Raw genomic sequence first — 16,631 nt, 5'->3', positions numbered from 1 at the left:
CTCTCTCAAATAAATAAAATCTTCTAAAAAATTCATTATTTTCTAATTCTCCTTTGCCCATTTTTCTATCAGTTTTTTTGGCCTTTTTCTTGGAGATTTCTAAGAGCTCTTTATATATTAGGGAGGTTAACCCTTTGTGATAATATTTTTTCCTAGTTTGTATTTGTATATAACATATCCCCTGCATATGTTTTAATTTTGTTTGGTCAAGTATTATCAATTGTTTATAGCTTTTGGTTATAGATGGTTATAAAAGGCCTACACCATTACAAGGTCATAAAGAAGCTTGCCAGCATGGATATGGATAATCTCTATCACTTACTGCTAATTCATATTTGTCCTTGGCTTCTGAGTGAGTGGCTGATTTTTTTGAACCTTTTTGCTCTGATCTCCTGCCTATTAAGTAAAGACTGAGCTGTGAGAAATCATGGGGGCCCAGTGCTGTTAACAGTGAAAACTGAATACCTAACCAGGAAAAGGCTATCGTTGTTTTTACAGAGTCCGTGGTCCAGTAACATGAGAGATATTTACGAGGCCATAGAGGAGGCACTCTGGTACATTTTACAGCTGGGAACAAATCCAGGTCCTGCCCTTAGCTGAGTGACCCTGGGCAAGTCATTTAGCCTCTGTGCATTGGTTTCTCCACTGCAGAGTCCCACGTGGCTGGGCTATGAGAATTAGCGGAGACATCACTGGTGTGGCTACACTCTGAAAGAAGTCAGCGGTGGTACATTCCTGCTGGGGTTGCAGTTTCTCATCAGTAGCCTTATCTGCCCTGGCTTCCTGATCCTTGGGAAGGAATCCTCTCAGAAACTCCTTTTTAAATTATATTTAGGACTGTCTCAGTCAGCTTGGGATGCCATAACAAAAGACCATAGATTTGGTGGCTTAGACAATAGGGATTTATTTCTCATGGTTTCTGGAGACTGGAACTCCAACGTCGAGGTGCCAACAGGAGCAGTATTCGGTGAGGGATCTCTCCCTGGGTTAGAGACAGCTGCCTTCTCACTGGTAGCTCACCTGGCCCTTCCGCGGGGCATGCGGGTAGCGAGGGCAAGAGAAATGTCTTCCCTTTCTTAGAAAGGCACAAATCCCATCATGAGGGCCCCTCCTTATGACCTCCTCTAACCCTAATTACCTCCCAGAGGCCTCGTCTCTAAACCACTGCATTGGGGTTAGGGGCTCAGCGTATGCATTTTAGGGGAACACAAACAGTCCATAGCAGGGACTGATGATGTCTCGAGCTGATGACTGCATCTCGGTGACATTCTGTGGAGAGAGGAGAGCCAGGTGGGCTTGGGTGGGGAAATTACAGAGGGCTTCTAGGATGTTGAAAGCTGGTTTTGGGTGAGGGGGTTGGCAGGCCTGTGCTAGCCTCGGTCCTTCGTGGGCTCTTCTGCAGGGTTTGCTTTCTTCTGAGGCAGATCACTGCAGCACAGCGAGCCAGACCTCCTAGATGCGGGTGAGGCTCTGAGACAGCCGCGGTCTCTGTTCTCCCAGACTTCAGGAAGGCAGTCGTTCTTCAGAGCTGCTCCTGGAAGCAGGGGGCGGTTGGTAGAAATAATCCACGGACAGGAAAAGCCTGAGTTTTGCATATTGGCTTCTCCACATTTAAATACAGCATTTACACTGTGCCAGTGTTAGTTGGCAATCTCCTTGGAAGCTTGCCGGGTATAATCTGAAGCCATCCCCCATAAGTGGAGGGCAGAGAGAAACCAAAGAGAGACAGCCCACTCTAGATTGGTAGCTGGCAGGTGTAATACGCATGGGAACTTATTTAGAAGGCTTGTCTTGGGCGGCTGCAGGACGAGTAATTTCTGCCTGCCAGAATCTTAAAAGTTTCTATAGAGGTTATAACTGGGTTCAGTCACATACCTAGTCCGGCCCTCAACACCGCATTTCTGTCTCAAGGCTGTATCCTTGGAGCACCTTCTAGGAGCAGGGGGCTGGGGCAAATGGCGCTCACATTCCAAGGACAGAGGAGGGGGTGGGGAGCCTCCAGTTTGTACAACTGGCAGTCATAGGTTCTTTTTTTTTTTTTTAAGATACATTTATTTATTTTAGAGTGAGCAAGCAGGGGGAGGGGCAGAGGAGGGACAGAGAGAGAATCTTAAGCAGACTCTGCTCTGAGCGCAGAGCCCAATGCGGGCTCAGTCCCACAACCCTGAGATCATGACCTGAGCTGAAACCAAGAGTCTGACCAAATGAGCTTAACTGAATGAGCCACCCAGGTGCCCCCAGGCATGCGTTCTCGATGACCTCCTCCAACATTTCATCCCTCATGACCGGCTTTTACAATCTTATATGCCCCCTGTTCCACAGTTTTCCTGAGTGGTCAAGCAAGGGGTTTCCTTAGCATGGAGGTGGCTCATTCGGCAGCTGTTGGGCTGCGTGGAGGCAGATGCCACAGCAACCGTGCACGCATGTGCAAGAGAGAAAACACGTCAAGACAGTAATTCCCATAATCAGTGACAACTTCTTCCGCCAAGAACCCCATGATCCAAACGATGTATGAAGTCCCCTAGGCTGGGGGTCAGATCACTCAGGGTATTCACTTGTGCCCTCCTGTGATTTAATAAAGATGACACATGAGCAGACTCATCAGATAGGAACATAGAACTTTCTGTTTGGATAGTGGTGGAGTAATAATGTCCAAGGCTATCTGATTTTGGAAGACTGCTTTCTCATTATAGACATTGCAGTAAGGATAGGCCTTTTGGCTGTCATTTAAGGCTTGCTGGGTAGCTATACCCTACCCCTGGCCAACAGAAGGAACAAAGATGACAGTCAAATGGTTGTACCTGGCGGAAACAAAAAATGCCCATCTGGCTTTGAGGAGAGGGAGGTTGGCAACTTTTTTTTCTTTTTTTTTTTTAAGATTTTATTTATTTATTTGAGATAGAGCATGAGCAGGGGGAGCAGCAGAGGGAGAAAGAGAAGCAGGCTCCCCACTGAGCAGGGAGCCCTATGCAGGGCTTGATCCCAGGACCCTGAGATCATGACCTGAGCCGAAGGCAGACGCTTAACCGACTGAGCCACCCAGGTGCCCCGGGAGGTTGGCAACTTTAGAAACTTGACCGGATTGGGGCGCCTGGGTGGCACAGTTGGTTAAACGCTCGACTCTTGATCTCAGGGTTGTGAGATCAAGCCCCACATCGGGCTCTGTGCTTAGCACAGAGTCTACTTGAGGCTCTTCCTTTCCCTCTGCCCCTTCTGGTCATGCTCTCTCTAACATAAATAAATAAATCTTAAAAAAACCCCAAAAAACAACCAACAAAAGTTGACCTGGTGGTACATACTATGTGTGTTGGCTGGGGAGGCAGCACCGTCAGGCCTGAGGAGATGGATGCACTGGGGGCAGGATATGGCAGGTCAGGAACCCCACCTTCTCCCCTCTTTCAGTGGCTTGTGTTCATTCCAGATAGTGCATTTCACCAGGTCCAGCGTGCATCAGGGCAATGGGATCCCAGTGGAGATTAATTCCCCCTTATCCAGGAGTTTGAAGTAATTCACCCATCGTGGTGGGACATCCCATTGCAAATTCCAGTAGGTAACTCCTTTCCCTGGCGTGATAGGGCTTGGTGTTCTCAGCAGCACAGCATGCTGATCCACAGTGAGAGGGCGTTGGCTGTTGACTGAAGCTTCCATATGTTTACGATGTTGGGGGCCTTGGCAGGGATCCCCGGTCTGGCGTATGTGGTCACAGCCCTCCTGGTTGATCACTTAAATGTATGAAAGCCTGGGAGAGTACTTCAGTCCACCCGTCAAAGTAGTTTTACTTGTTAGTAATTTCATCTGCTGCTTTAATATTCTATTTTTCCTTTCTACCAACTGCTGCTTTTGGGTTCTAGGGAACCTGCATTCCATGTCATGTTCTTTTGCCTCGTCTTGTACATCATTACCTTTGAAATGTGACCCCCCCATCACTGTTTGTTCAACAAGGGTGTCTATACATGATGCTCAGCTTTTTAAAGCCCCTAATGGTGGCAGCTTGGTTTGCACAGTGACCTGAGAAAGCTTAGGGCAGGTCAGTGTCCACACAAACCAGGGCATATTTAGAACCCTCACGCAGTGGAAGGGGATAAATATAATCAGTTTGCCACCCTCACCACTCAGGAGCTCTGGTGATTGGCCTCAGACTCCTTTGGCAGTTGCCTTGGGTGTTGAGAACACGTATGACATGCTTCGAGCATTAACCAAGTCCCTGTATTTCAAGTGCAATCTGGCATCCTTGGCAATATGCCACCTCATCTGGGCATTGTGGTGGCTACTCTCTGTACACCCAGTCTTCTGTATCTATTAAACGGTCAGTTGCTGAGGTTTGTTCTGAAGTAAGGCTTCAGCTTGCTTCCTTTCTTCCTTTCTCCATCCGTCCATCCATCCATCCATCCATCTATTTGTCCAGGGCATCAGCGTCTTCATTGCCTGGGGTATCCAATGCTTTATTAGCGAGGACTGCCTCAGGCCCTTGCAGGCAGACCCAAATGTCCTTCCGTACATCCTGACCCCACAGGGGCCCACTTGTGAATCATCCATCCCTTGGCTTCTCAGCCTAGTGGCTGCTGTGGTTCATTCCTCCCCGAGAGGCTCCATCTGGAAGAATGTTTTGCGCCATGTTAGGAGCTGTTGTTCTGCGGGTATATCAGGTTCTGTCCCCTTCCCGAGCCAGGACTAAAATCCTAGGGGCACTCTCTGCTTTGTTGTCTCACTACAGTGTCTGACGCCCACCTTCTGGAGTCATAGACACACCTAACTCAAATGGTAGCCCTGTTTGGGAGAAGCCCAGAGCTTTAATTTGCCTCATTGATACTCTTGCCTTCTCAAAGGTGGCTTGCTGCTCTAGTTCCTAGTACCGTAAGTGCCCTTTCTTTACCAGGTGGTATAAAAGACAGGGGCATTGTGCCAGGTGGGGAATATAAGTCCTCTACAAACCCAAATCCCTACCAAGGCTTGCATCTCCTTCGCCCTCCTAAGGGATGAATAGGTTTGCCCCTTGCCAATCACGGCTTCTGGGACAATGAGCATCTTACCTGACCAAACAAGACCCTAAACCTTATTGCAACACCTTGGCCTTGAATTTTCTGTGGGTTCGCTGCCCATTTTTTTTTTTTTTCCCTTGCAGATACTCCAGCAAAGCCTGCAGTGTCCTGTAGCAAAGGCGGTCTTCACATGTTAACATTGTATCATTGTTGATGTCACGGGCCCATTTTACTGATGTGGGGAAGGAAGACACAGGGACAGGTCCACAACACATTGTGGGGCTATGCAGGTGGCCTTGGGGGATACTTGAAACTTTCATTATTGTCCCTTCCACATGAAGGCAAATTGATCTTAGTTATCAGAAACCTTTACTAAGCAAAATCTTTTCCTTGAATCTCCTTGACCGTGAAGCACTTTTGCAGGAACACTTCTTGCCAAAGCATCAGAATAAAACAGTAACTGTCTGTAACTGTCTGTAAACTTAAAAATGGCCATGGTTAAAGATTTGAAGAGAGTTCATTATAATGTAATTAACAAGAGAATTTGGTTATTTCTGTGACATACATTTTTAAATTATGACTAATACCGTTTTACCAGGACTTACCATGTTTTTAGGGATTTCAAATAAATGGGCTCTAAAGAAAGTTTAGCATCATTCATATTTGACAATGCTTCCCATGAAATTTCACCTTACCAAATAAACCTAATTAGTTCAACATCTTCCTTTCATAAGGAAAGAGAACACATCTTTTGAGATAGTCTGGGGACTCTCTGGAAAATTCCAAAGTTGGTTCATAGTGAAGACTTGATTGAAAATTTGATTTTTGGGAAGCTTGTCAAAAATACCCAAAGGTTTAAAAACACCCGATTAAATAGGTTCACAGGTCACTGTGAAATAATACTTAGTTATCCATTTAATCAAAGTGATAATTAAAGACTTCAAGGGCAAATACAGAAAGTTACCTAGTTGTGAAAAACATACCCCTTTTAATGGAAACTCAGTTTTGTTAAGTAATCAAAGACCTGATAAAGATAACATGAAGCACAGGAAGTTATTTTGACAAAACACAGAATCTTTGTTTTCTGGGCAGATTACTTAAAAGGTAAAGAAAAACCTTTTATAATCTCATCAAAAAGAAGACCAATAGTCCAAGAAAACTTTGTCCTTTAAGCAGATGAAAGAAAATTATGTTTTAGTTTTACATACGTACATGTTTGATACTAAAGCTTGTTTTAACCTTAAGATAATTAAATAGGGCTCTTTTTACAGAATAACTTTGGCAATGCCCTCTGGAGGTATAAAAACATCACACACACATAACATAGATCCATAGATCCATAGACACACATAAACATACAGACACAAATAGAGACCCCATACCTTGCATTCTAAAACTTGAGCCCTTGATGAGTAATCTTATGGAGACTGAGGACTAGATATTGGGCAAAGAAGCTCCTCTAGCAGTCTGTATTTAAAAATCCTCTCTCCTCCTTTTCCTCCTCAGTCTCTGTGGGCAGTCTTGTGGTTATCTCCTGGGGTGCTTACATTTCAAAGGCATGATACAATTTACAACTTAAAGGCACAGAGAAAGAAGGCAAGTTTTCTCCTAGGAGGGTTTTGTTTAATTGCTATTTAAAAATTTCCCTTCTAGGGGCGCCTGGGTGCCTTCGGCTCAGGTCATGATCCCAGGACCCTGGGATCGAGCCCCGCATTGGGCTCCCTGCTTGGCGGGAAGCCTGCTTCTCCCTCTCCCACTCTCCCTGCTTGTGTTCCCTCTCTACTGTGTCCCTCTCTGTCAAATAAATAAATCTTTAAAAAAAAAAATTTCCCTTCTATTAAAGGTTGATGGCATGGGGCTCTTTGGTCTGTTTCCTCACCAATCACCACCAAATCCTCCTCTGCGTTCTCCTCACTTTCCCAGAGATCCCACCGCTTAGCATCCTGACCAGGCTTTGTCGCAGGTGCCCAGATCTTCATCCAAGATCCCTTGCACCCCTCCTAGCTTTGCAGAAGGGCACGCTAAGGTCTCCAGCTGATGATCCTGCTCCCCCACCTTGTCGGCCAGCCCCGAAGCCGGCCAAGTAGCGGACGACCATCCATCCTTCTGTATCCTCAGCTCTTCCTCCAACTCCGGAACCCGAGCTGCAGCCTCTAGTGGGGCCTCAGTGGCCAGCCGAACTGCACACAGTAGAGGCCAGCCCACCGTAGCACCCTTTGTTCTCTTCTGAGCTGCAGTGCGCTGTGCACAGATCTCACACAGGGGTGTTAAAAAATCACCCCTGTTGTCTCATAATAGTCCACAAGCATCTAATATATGGGCCCCTCCTCCCCATATAGAGGTTGATGACCAACTCGTGTGGATGTCTCCTTCCTGGCTGGCTCACCAACTGTTAGTTCACAAGCTCCTTGGGGCTTCCCAGGTGTGATCTGAAATTGGCCCCTATATATGGAGGGCAGGAAGAGATGGAAGAAGGAGGACGACCACTTTGGATTGGTAGGTGGTAGGTTTTATGAGCAAGTGAACTTATATATGAGGCTTGCCTTGGCTGGCCACAAGATGAGTAGATTTCCACAATCCTGTCCACCCAATCTTGAAAATTTAGGTAGAGGTTTTAACTGGGTTCAGTCATATACCCAGTCCAGAGAGCCCCAATGGCACATTTCTCTTTCAAGGCTGTATCCTTGGGGCAGTTTCTGGGAGTGGGGAAGGCAAGTGGAACTCACCTTCCAAGGACAGATTGGGGGATGGGGATCCTCCAGTTACCCGGTCCAGCTTGCAGGTCAACCGGCAGTCAGGTCTTCTTGATGGCCTTCTTCAGCAGGCAGGCACTGTTCTAAGTGCTTTGAAGCATCCTTCTGAAGTGGTATTGCAGGTTCAAGCAGAGAACTGGAACCACTCTAAATGGTAGAGAATAGGGCTTTATTGCTGATTGCAGGGATGAGACTTTACAGGCTGGTGGGGGCTGCAGAAGAAGCATCTGGCAGGCTGTTGTCCCTGAAGTGAGCAGGGCTGCCTGGAAGGAAGGAAATGGGGCATAGAGTGAAGCAGAGCAAAGACAACGGGAGCCCTGGAGATGGACCGGAACTGCATTTGACCCTCACTGGTGTAGCCTCAGTGGTGTGGGTGATCTGAAGCAGAAGCCTTGACGAGCCAGTGTGGGTCCCACTCACAGTTTTTCTTATATTTCTTTACATTGCACCATGCATACTTTTTTCTAGGTAATCAATTCCCGACGTTTCTTTTATAGGAGTGCTTAGCATACTTCGGGGCTCGCCATTAGCACTTAGTGTGGCTGTTTGCTGGAATAAGTTAGTGCATAGATCACGTGCTGGGGCCCTTTAACACAAATTGCTACATTGACTGCACATTATTTGCTTGCCAGGGGCTGCAGGTATCACACATCCCTCCCTCCGTGGAAGAGAGAATTGAGATTTGAGTGCTCGGGTCTGTTTCCCCAGTAAGCAATGGAGCAAAGGTCTGCTGGTGCATCACTGCCCTTCAGCCAAGCCCCCTGTCCAGTAGTGAGCTCCCTGGAATAGCAGACCCAGGAGAGGACTGCTAAAGCCATAGTGGCTCTTCTCAAGATGCATAGGGGTACCCCAGCTCCTTGGGACTTAGATGGGGTGAACACAGACTCTCTCTACATCTGGGAATTTAGGGATGAGGGCTTTGCCAACAGATTGAATGGAATCAGGCTTCAGGTATGGGGGTTGAGCAAAGCAAAAATTCAGTCTCTGAATTTGGGGTCTCAAAGTGCTTGACTATGTCAATCTCCCAACTTAGGCTTTCTGAATCCTGTCAGCAACTGGGTCTGTGTTGATACATTGCATTATATCCTGTGGGGGCCAACATTCATGATTAGAGGGAGTCCCTGCACAAAGGGAGTTGTGATTTGGAGATCCTTGTCCACCCTCACCCCTACCCCTACCCCTCGTGGACCCTGCTTTGTCACCTCATGCACAGCAGGGACTTGGGATCTGCCAAGAGGCTAGGTTTGGCATAGTCCTTACTGATAATTTGAGGAGGTGAAAATGATAATAAGAACAGTAGTAATAATAATAATAAAATTCAGTGAGGTGATTATTTTAAAGAACTTTAAAATTTTAAATAATTTTAGATAAAAGAGTCACAAAGACATTACAGAGATTTCCCGTATATCTTTCATCCAGCCTCCCCTGACGTTAAACATCTCATATAGATAATTAGGGCACATTTGCCCGAACTCCGAGATTACTAGGCTATTACTAGGCTATTAAACTCCAGGCTCCATTCCAGTTCTGCCAGATTTTCCACTTAATATCCTTTTTCCATTCCAGGATCCAGTCCAGGACACCATGTTGCATTTAGTCCTCTGTCTCCATAGTTTTCAATCTGCCACAGTTTCTTGGTTGTTCCTTATCTTTCATGACCTTGACATGTGTGAAGAGTACTGCTCAGGTATTTTGTAGACTGTCCCTCCATGTGGGTTCATTTGGTGTTTTTTCAAGATTCAGATGACGTTATGGATTCTTGGGTAGAAGAACACCAAGACCTGTTCTTCTTGTCATGTCCTGTCATATCAGGAAGCACATGATATCGGCATAACTCATTAATGGTCCTGTTAATCTTGATTACTTGGCTTAGATCATTTGCCAGGCTTCTCTTCTGCAAAGTTACTATTTTCCCCTTACCATACCCTACTTGTTAGATACCCGTCATGAGCCCAGCCCATACTCAGGGAGGAGGGAATTCAGCTGCCCCTCCAAGAAGAAGGATTAGCAAAGGATCTGGGGACATATGTTAAGACCAACCACCATTGATCAGTATTCTGGGGGAGATGCTCTGATGCTTTGCAGATATCTTGTTTCCAGGGAGGTGATTTTTCAAATGATTTTATTCAGTTTTGAAGCCAGGAAAACAGGCTGTCTTCCTTTTTCCCAGCTTTCTGGCACTAGGTTAGTGAATTTGGGTAATAAGATGCTTAAGGAATCTTACTTCTTTTGTATATGTGATGCTTTATCAGATTTCTGCTGGAAGTTGCATTTTAATATTGGAGAGAATCTGGAGGCTGTGTCTCATGGGAGCGATGCACGGGGGCTCCAAACTGAGGAGCGTGGTGGGCCCTAATGTCATGAGATGGTGGTGCTGGCTTTTGCGTATGTGACTCATTCATTTTCTTGCAAAGTTAAGGTAAAAACTTATAGGAAGTGCTAAGATAACAACGTCAATAGCAGATTTTATTTTTAGATGCCTTTTCCGCACCTTGGAGGCTAAATTCGAACTTCTAATTGCCTTGTTTGAATTTAAGGAAAAAACATGGTTATAAGTAGCATCAGCCATGACTGACCCTGTGGCCAATTCAGTAGGCTCTGTGTTGAAGTGTTCTTAGTCCAGTTGGTGTACTTACATGTTCCCGTATTCTCCAACTGCTTTTTGAATTATTTATGAAAAACTGCACATAGCATGCACTGTTTTTAGCATCCCACCCTATTACGTTATTGATCAGTGATTGCCAAACATTTTGGCAGAAGAGTGTGAAGGGGCATCTCCTACAGGAAAAGGAATATTTAGTGTCTAAGGGAATATAAATCTGGATTATCTGTTTTTGATCATATTTTCCAATTCCTAGTGACACAGGTAAGTAACTGACCTATGAGAACAAGCAAGATACTCCCACCTGATGGCAGCATACCCAACTGATGATTTGTTCAGGGAACAAAGCTGGTCTTTTTTTTTTTTTAATTTTATTTTATTATGTTAGTCACCATACATTACATCATTAGTTTTTGATGTAGTGTTCCATGATTCATTGTTTGCATATGACACCCAATGCTCCATTCAATACATGACCTCCTTAGTACCCATCACCGGGCTAACCCATCTCCCCCACCCCCTTCCCCTCTAGAACCATCAGTTTGTTTCTCAGAGTCCATAGTCTCTCATGGTTTGTCTCGCCCTCTGATTTCCCCCCCTGCATTTTTCCCTTCCTGCTATCTTCTTCTTCTTCTTCTTCTTTTTTTTTTTTTAACATTTAATGTATTATTTGTTTCAGAGGTACAGGTCTGTGATTCATCAGTCTTACACAATTCACAGCGCTCACCGTAGCACATACCCTCCCTAGTGTCGATCACCCAGCCAACCCCATCCCTCCAACCCCCCACCACTCCAGCCCCCCTCAGTTTGTTTCCTGAGATTAAGAATTGCTCATATCAATGAAATCATATGATACTTGTCTTTCTCTGATTGACTTATTTCGCTTAGCATAATACCCTCTAGTTCTATCCACGTCGTTGCAAATGGCAAGATTTCGTTTTTTTTTTTTTTTTTTTTTTTTATGGCTGCATAAGATGCCATTGTATATATATATACCACATCTTCTTTATCCGTTCATCTGTTGATGGAAATCTTGGCTCTTTCCATAGTTTGGCTATTGTGGACATTGCTACTATAAACATTGGGGTGCACGTACCCCTTCGGATCACTACATTTGAACAAAGCTGATCTTTAAGGCAAGTGGTTTGCAGATAATCTGTTCTAGCGGGAGGTGAACTGTTGAAATCTGGAACTTTCTCTCCTAGGATGATTTCCTGTTCAGCGTCTCCATCTTAAGTGGGATCCTTTGCAGCATCCTGGCTGTGTTGAAGTTTATGCTGGGGAAGGTTCTGACCAGCAGAGCACTCATAACAGATGGTGAGTAAGGCCAATATGCCTGATCTCTGGGGGGCTGAGCTCACAGTGAGGGAAGATGCTATTCAGTTGCTTGTCCTGCAGAAGAGCTCAACAATTTGGAATCTGTTCCTCACTATCCTCCCATCCCCAGGCTGTTTAATGATTCTCAGGGTTCCCATCAGGGCAGATGTCTTGTACCCTGGGAATTTAATAAATTTCATGAATCACCTCCACTCTGACCTCTTAACAGGGTGCATCAGGGCTCCCCAGCCTGTGATGTTTGTTAAAAACACAGATTCCAGAGCCTGACCCCCTGAAGGTTCTGATTCTGGGAGTTGGAGGTGAGTCCAGGAAGCCGTAATTATACCAGTGCCCCAGGCCAGGCGGTGCACGCTGAGATTGGGGGCTGCCTCCATGGCCAACCCAAGAGGCCAGGACACAGCGTCACAGGGTCCAGGGGAGATGGACCCTGCATGTCTCGCGCTCCTATGTGACCTTTTGACCACCAGCTTCTCCGGCCTTCCTCAAATGCCACTTCCTGCAGCGCCTGCTGGTGGCTTCTGCCCTAACAAGACAGGGCTGCCCGGGGCCGTGGAGGCCATTTGCCCATATGGAACCAAAGCTTTTTAAGCAGCAAAGCTGTTTAAGACAGTAAAAGGATCGGCGACTGGGACTGAGCCGTCCTCTTCCCTGCTCTGCTTTTAAGCAATGGGAGGCCCAGCCTGGCTTCTCAAGCTCCCAGGTGGACCCAGGGGCAGGGCAGGCCGGGGGAAGGCAGGACCCGGCCAGCATCAGCTCCTGGGTTTGCTGCTGGGACAGCACGGTGCTACAGAGCACGGGGCCAGCAGAATCCGAACCGCCTCTTTCAGGTTTCTGTCCCATTGCTGTGCAGCCTCCTGCCTGGTCCCCAGAAGTGCATTTGCCACTTCGGTAGCCTCTCTGGCATAAATGAACTGCTCTCTCCCAGAGCCAGATCAAAGAGCTCGTGGTTCCGTCGCGTGAGAACGCTGCACGCATGCCGGAGGCCACGGCCTGTGCGTCCTCTGAGGGCTCTGCCAACCACCGAGACACCGTGGCTTTCCGGGAGGACTGCGTTAAGCCGCGCCTAGTAGAGGGTCCCGTCACACCCCGGCCCGAATGGGTGCCCTTTCCCCTCCAGGGGCAGACCCAGAATCTGAGGAGGAGTGTTCATTCCCTGTGATCTTTGTGGTCTGGTGTTTTTTAACCCGGGACGGGAAACGCCTCCTTTGGACTTGGAGTCCTCCTGTACTTGGGGATGGACAGCCCAGGGCGTGCTCGGCTGGGAGCTGCAGGCTGGGCGGCATTAGCCGGGTCTGCGTGTGGGTTCTCCAGCCCCCTTCGAGGTCCTGTTCCGTTGCTCTGAGGGACACGGCTCTGCCAGGGCCTGGAGGCCTGAACAGGAAGCAGAGGCCTGGCTGGCCTGTGGCTTCTCCAAGCGGCGGTTCCGTGTCTCCTTCCCTGGGACGCGAGGGCCCGGGAGGGCAGGCCTGGGGAGGCTCCCAGCGGAGAGTACTCACCAGGGGCTCCTCTTTCAGCCTTGCTTTAGGCCCTGAAGACACCAAGCCCCCTGGCCTGCAGAGCATCCACATCTTATCTATTCCCTTGACTGCAGTGGAGACCCAGGAGGTGCACCCCCCCCCCCCGCCGGCCCCAGAAGCCTGGGTGTGTACCCAGCAGTCAGACGCGCCCCTCCCACCATGAACGTGGGGTCCAGAACAAGGGGCCCCCTGCCTGGACTGCAGTCTTACTTCCTGTTAGATATTCCAGATACTAAGCTTCTGTTCAGGCTTCTGTGTCCTTCTCACCCCCTCCCATTTTATATGGTGTGCGGAGAAGACCATGGTGATAAGTCGGTTTTTTTAATGAATAACTTTTTTTTTCTAAAGATTTTATTTATGTGTCAGCATAAGCAGGGGGGATGGCAGGCAGAGGGAGAAGCAGGCCTCCCGCTGAGCAGGGAGCCCGACACGGGGCTCGATCCCAGGACTCCAGGATCATGACCTGAGCCGAAGGCAGACGCTTAACCGACTGAGCCACCCAGGCACCCAAATGAGTAACTTCACTTCTGACTCTATAATCTTCACACACAAAACCAGCTACACACAAGCAGTGTTTCCATCACAGTCTTGAACCAGGGAGGGGTCTTGACAAAGGGAAGTGGATGGTTTGAGTGGAAACTGTTCCACCCACAGGCAGAAAGTGGGGGGAGCCATCCTGGGGGTCGTGGTGGGAGAGAGTCTGGGGTATCGGAGGGGCACGTGGGATGAGGGGGCACGGCAGATCCTGCCGGACATCGGGTCCACGGTAGGATTCTGGATGTTTTCTTAAATATTTAACCCATGGTGACATGATCAATGTTTTCTAAAGAGCCCTGTGGCCGTCAAGGTGGGAGACAGAGCGGGGGGAAGAAGAGCTGAGGCGGGAGAAGTGTGGGGAGCCGCGGGGGTGGCGGGTGGTGGCCTGCACAGAGTGAGGGCAGAGGGGTGGAGCATGGGGGGGACTTGAGGACGTGGCAGCACTATTTGTAAAACGGGCAGGGCTCGGGGTTGAATTGTCGCTGGGGGCTGACGAGAGAGACAGACACAGAAGGACAGACAGCACTATCGCAAAGAGTAAAGGCAGCGGGGTACCCCATCCCCAAGCCTGTTACCCATTAGGGACCCCCGGGGGGTCGGCAAGCTCCACAGTCCCCTGCTTGGTGGGAGCGCCAATTACAGCCTCCTGCTAAGTGTGTTGTCCGGGCTCCCAGTTTTACTCCTGCTTTGATGAGCAGATGTAGGGAACCGTGTGTAGCTATCTCCTCTCGCTCCTTCCCTCCTTTGGGAGGTGGGGGCAGGATGGGCTTCAGGAGCCATGCCTATCTTTAACGTCGGGGGTCTTCAGAGGGGCTGGCTCTGGAGGGCGTCCCTTGTGGCTGCTGCCCTGGGAATGCCCCTCTCATGGTCTGGCCCCGGGGCTGGGGGCAAGACTCTCTGCAGGAGGGAAGCAAGTTCAGCAAACTGCTTCCCCTGCAGGGAGGGAGGGCAGGCCTTATCCGTCACGTGGGGCGGTGGCCCTTCCCACGCGGGAGCTGTGCGTGAACTGGGTCAGGCTGACTCCCCCAGCCTTTGTCGCTGGGCTGTGTCCTTACAGCCGGGAAGCAGACCTTCAGGGAAAGGGGGACACCAGGTGTGGGCAAATTCCAGACACTCCCACTCTGTGCCGTGCAGTGTGGTAAATCTTGTCTAACTTGGTTTGGTTGCTTTGAATATTCGGTCAACATGCGATTTTTGCTGTCAGCACTAGGCCGAAGCTGGCTGTGTTATTTAAGGCAGAATGATTTTGCACAAGTGAAGAGTGCCAATCAGACAGAGGGGGATTGTGGAGAGGTCCCCGGGGGAGGTTTCGAACCAGGAGCCAGCAGCTGGGCTCCAGAGCGGCCTGCAGCGACAGATGGAAATCTGACTGAGTGGGGGGGCGGGCCTGGGCCCACTGTCCTCATTCCCTCAAGTTCTGAAACCCCAAGAGGCTGGGATGGTTTTCCAGCACATGAAGAACTTCAATCAGAACTTTCTGCATAAAATGAATGTGCTTAATTATACAGATCCTTCCCTAGTCCTTAAGGCCAGACGGGGAGAGCCTTTAATCAGGAGAGCCTCTGACAGGATACTGCGTTCCTAAACCGACAATAGCATTTACTCTTTACCACAGCTCTGGTTTTAACCAAGGGGACAGGAACAAGCTGTGAGGCTGCGGGGGGGTGGGGGGTAGTGCCCAGAAGTGTGTGACCCACAGGGCTTTGTGTGCCGCGGAGGTGAAGATGGGAGGTCTGGGGCGCAGGGCTGTGAGCTCGGGGTTGCTGTGGGACGACTGGCTGGGAAGGCTGTCCATTCTGAAGGATGTGGCACGGCAGATACAGAATCGTCCCCTAGCCCCTGGGTGCTTGTCCTGCGTTCCTGCGCGGGCTTACGAGAGGTGACGAGGTGAAGCTAGCTGTGTCAGGCTCTGTCGCCGGCAAAGGTGAGTGGGGCCAGCTAGCGGGAGCTCCTCCCGGGAACTAGCTGCATGCAGGGGGTGGGCCCTGCGGAGCAGGGTGACTTGCTGGAGCTGAGCGGACATCTAGTGGCGGGCGGGGGGACTCTCACCTGCTCTCTGCAGCCTCTCTCAGCTCCACCGGCTTCTCCTTCTCTGGGGGGCTCCAGGCCACACACCCCCGCCCCGTGCCCCTGATAAAGGAGGAGTGGGGAGCAAATGATTCCAGGCTGCCCTCGCGCAGTGGCCAGCTCCCCCTTGTCTTCCCCTTGGTTCTAAAATTCCCCCGACACTGAGAATGCCCAAGATGTAAACTCCAGCCCAGGTAGCCTGGGACAGAGTAATGGACTCTGCCGGTGCTTTTGGTGGCCTTCTGAGAAAAGCTGTGTGCTGCAGAGCCTTTGTGGTTTTTTTTTTTTTCCTTTTTAAGAGGACTGTCCTGATTCCATGTATAAAAAAGGCAGGAAGACTCAAGGGACTGCCAGAGGCAAGAGTGTAAATGCCAGCTTCTCAAAATGGGAGAGGGGAAAGAGGATCCTGATGGATCAGAAGACAGGAGGGAGGTATGGCCTCTGCTTCTCAGGACCTGCTCTTCCCCTCCTGGGGGAGGTGTGGAGGCAGAACAGAGGATGGGATTGCAGAGGACAAAACCATGGGTCGTCAGGGAGAAAGGGCCAGTGTGTTCCGCACGTCGGGGCCGGGGACGGACTCAGCCGGTGCAGAGCTTTCCATGGCGGTGACAAAAGGCTGCAGGTGGGCCATGATGCTTTTAAAACACAGGCTTTAGAAGAGTCTGCTCCAGAGCTGCATGGAGAGTGGCGATTGAAAGGATGGTGAGCCCATTTCTTCCTTGTCCAGAGCTAAGTGAGCATGGAGAAGCCATAGAAAGCCACCACACAGGGGCCACTCGGGCAAGGGGACGCCAGGAGGCAACATGGGGTGGGAAACCCGCCTGTCTCTTGCCTCCAC

The 16,631-nt window shown here is 49.2% G+C and overlaps 1 protein-coding gene across 1 annotated transcript in view; it reads left to right on the top strand.

The window, feature by feature from the left end:
• The window catches only part of TMEM163 (transmembrane protein 163), a 220,790-nt gene that overhangs the window by 198,655 nt on the left and 5,504 nt on the right, over nucleotides 1-16,631 (top strand). Inside the window, exon 6 of the mRNA XM_036106950.2 lies at nucleotides 11,540-11,651. Coding sequence (XP_035962843.1) covers nucleotides 11,540-11,651 — 112 coding nt within the window. The remainder of the gene's footprint in view (nucleotides 1-11,539; nucleotides 11,652-16,631) is intronic.

The sequence above is a fragment of the Halichoerus grypus genome, chromosome 4, assembly GCF_964656455.1.
Source record: "Halichoerus grypus chromosome 4, mHalGry1.hap1.1, whole genome shotgun sequence".
Classification (NCBI taxonomy): Eukaryota; Metazoa; Chordata; class Mammalia; order Carnivora; family Phocidae; genus Halichoerus; species Halichoerus grypus.
The sequence above is the reverse complement of the archived record's forward strand: the minus strand, read 5'-3'. Positions and strand labels throughout refer to the sequence as shown.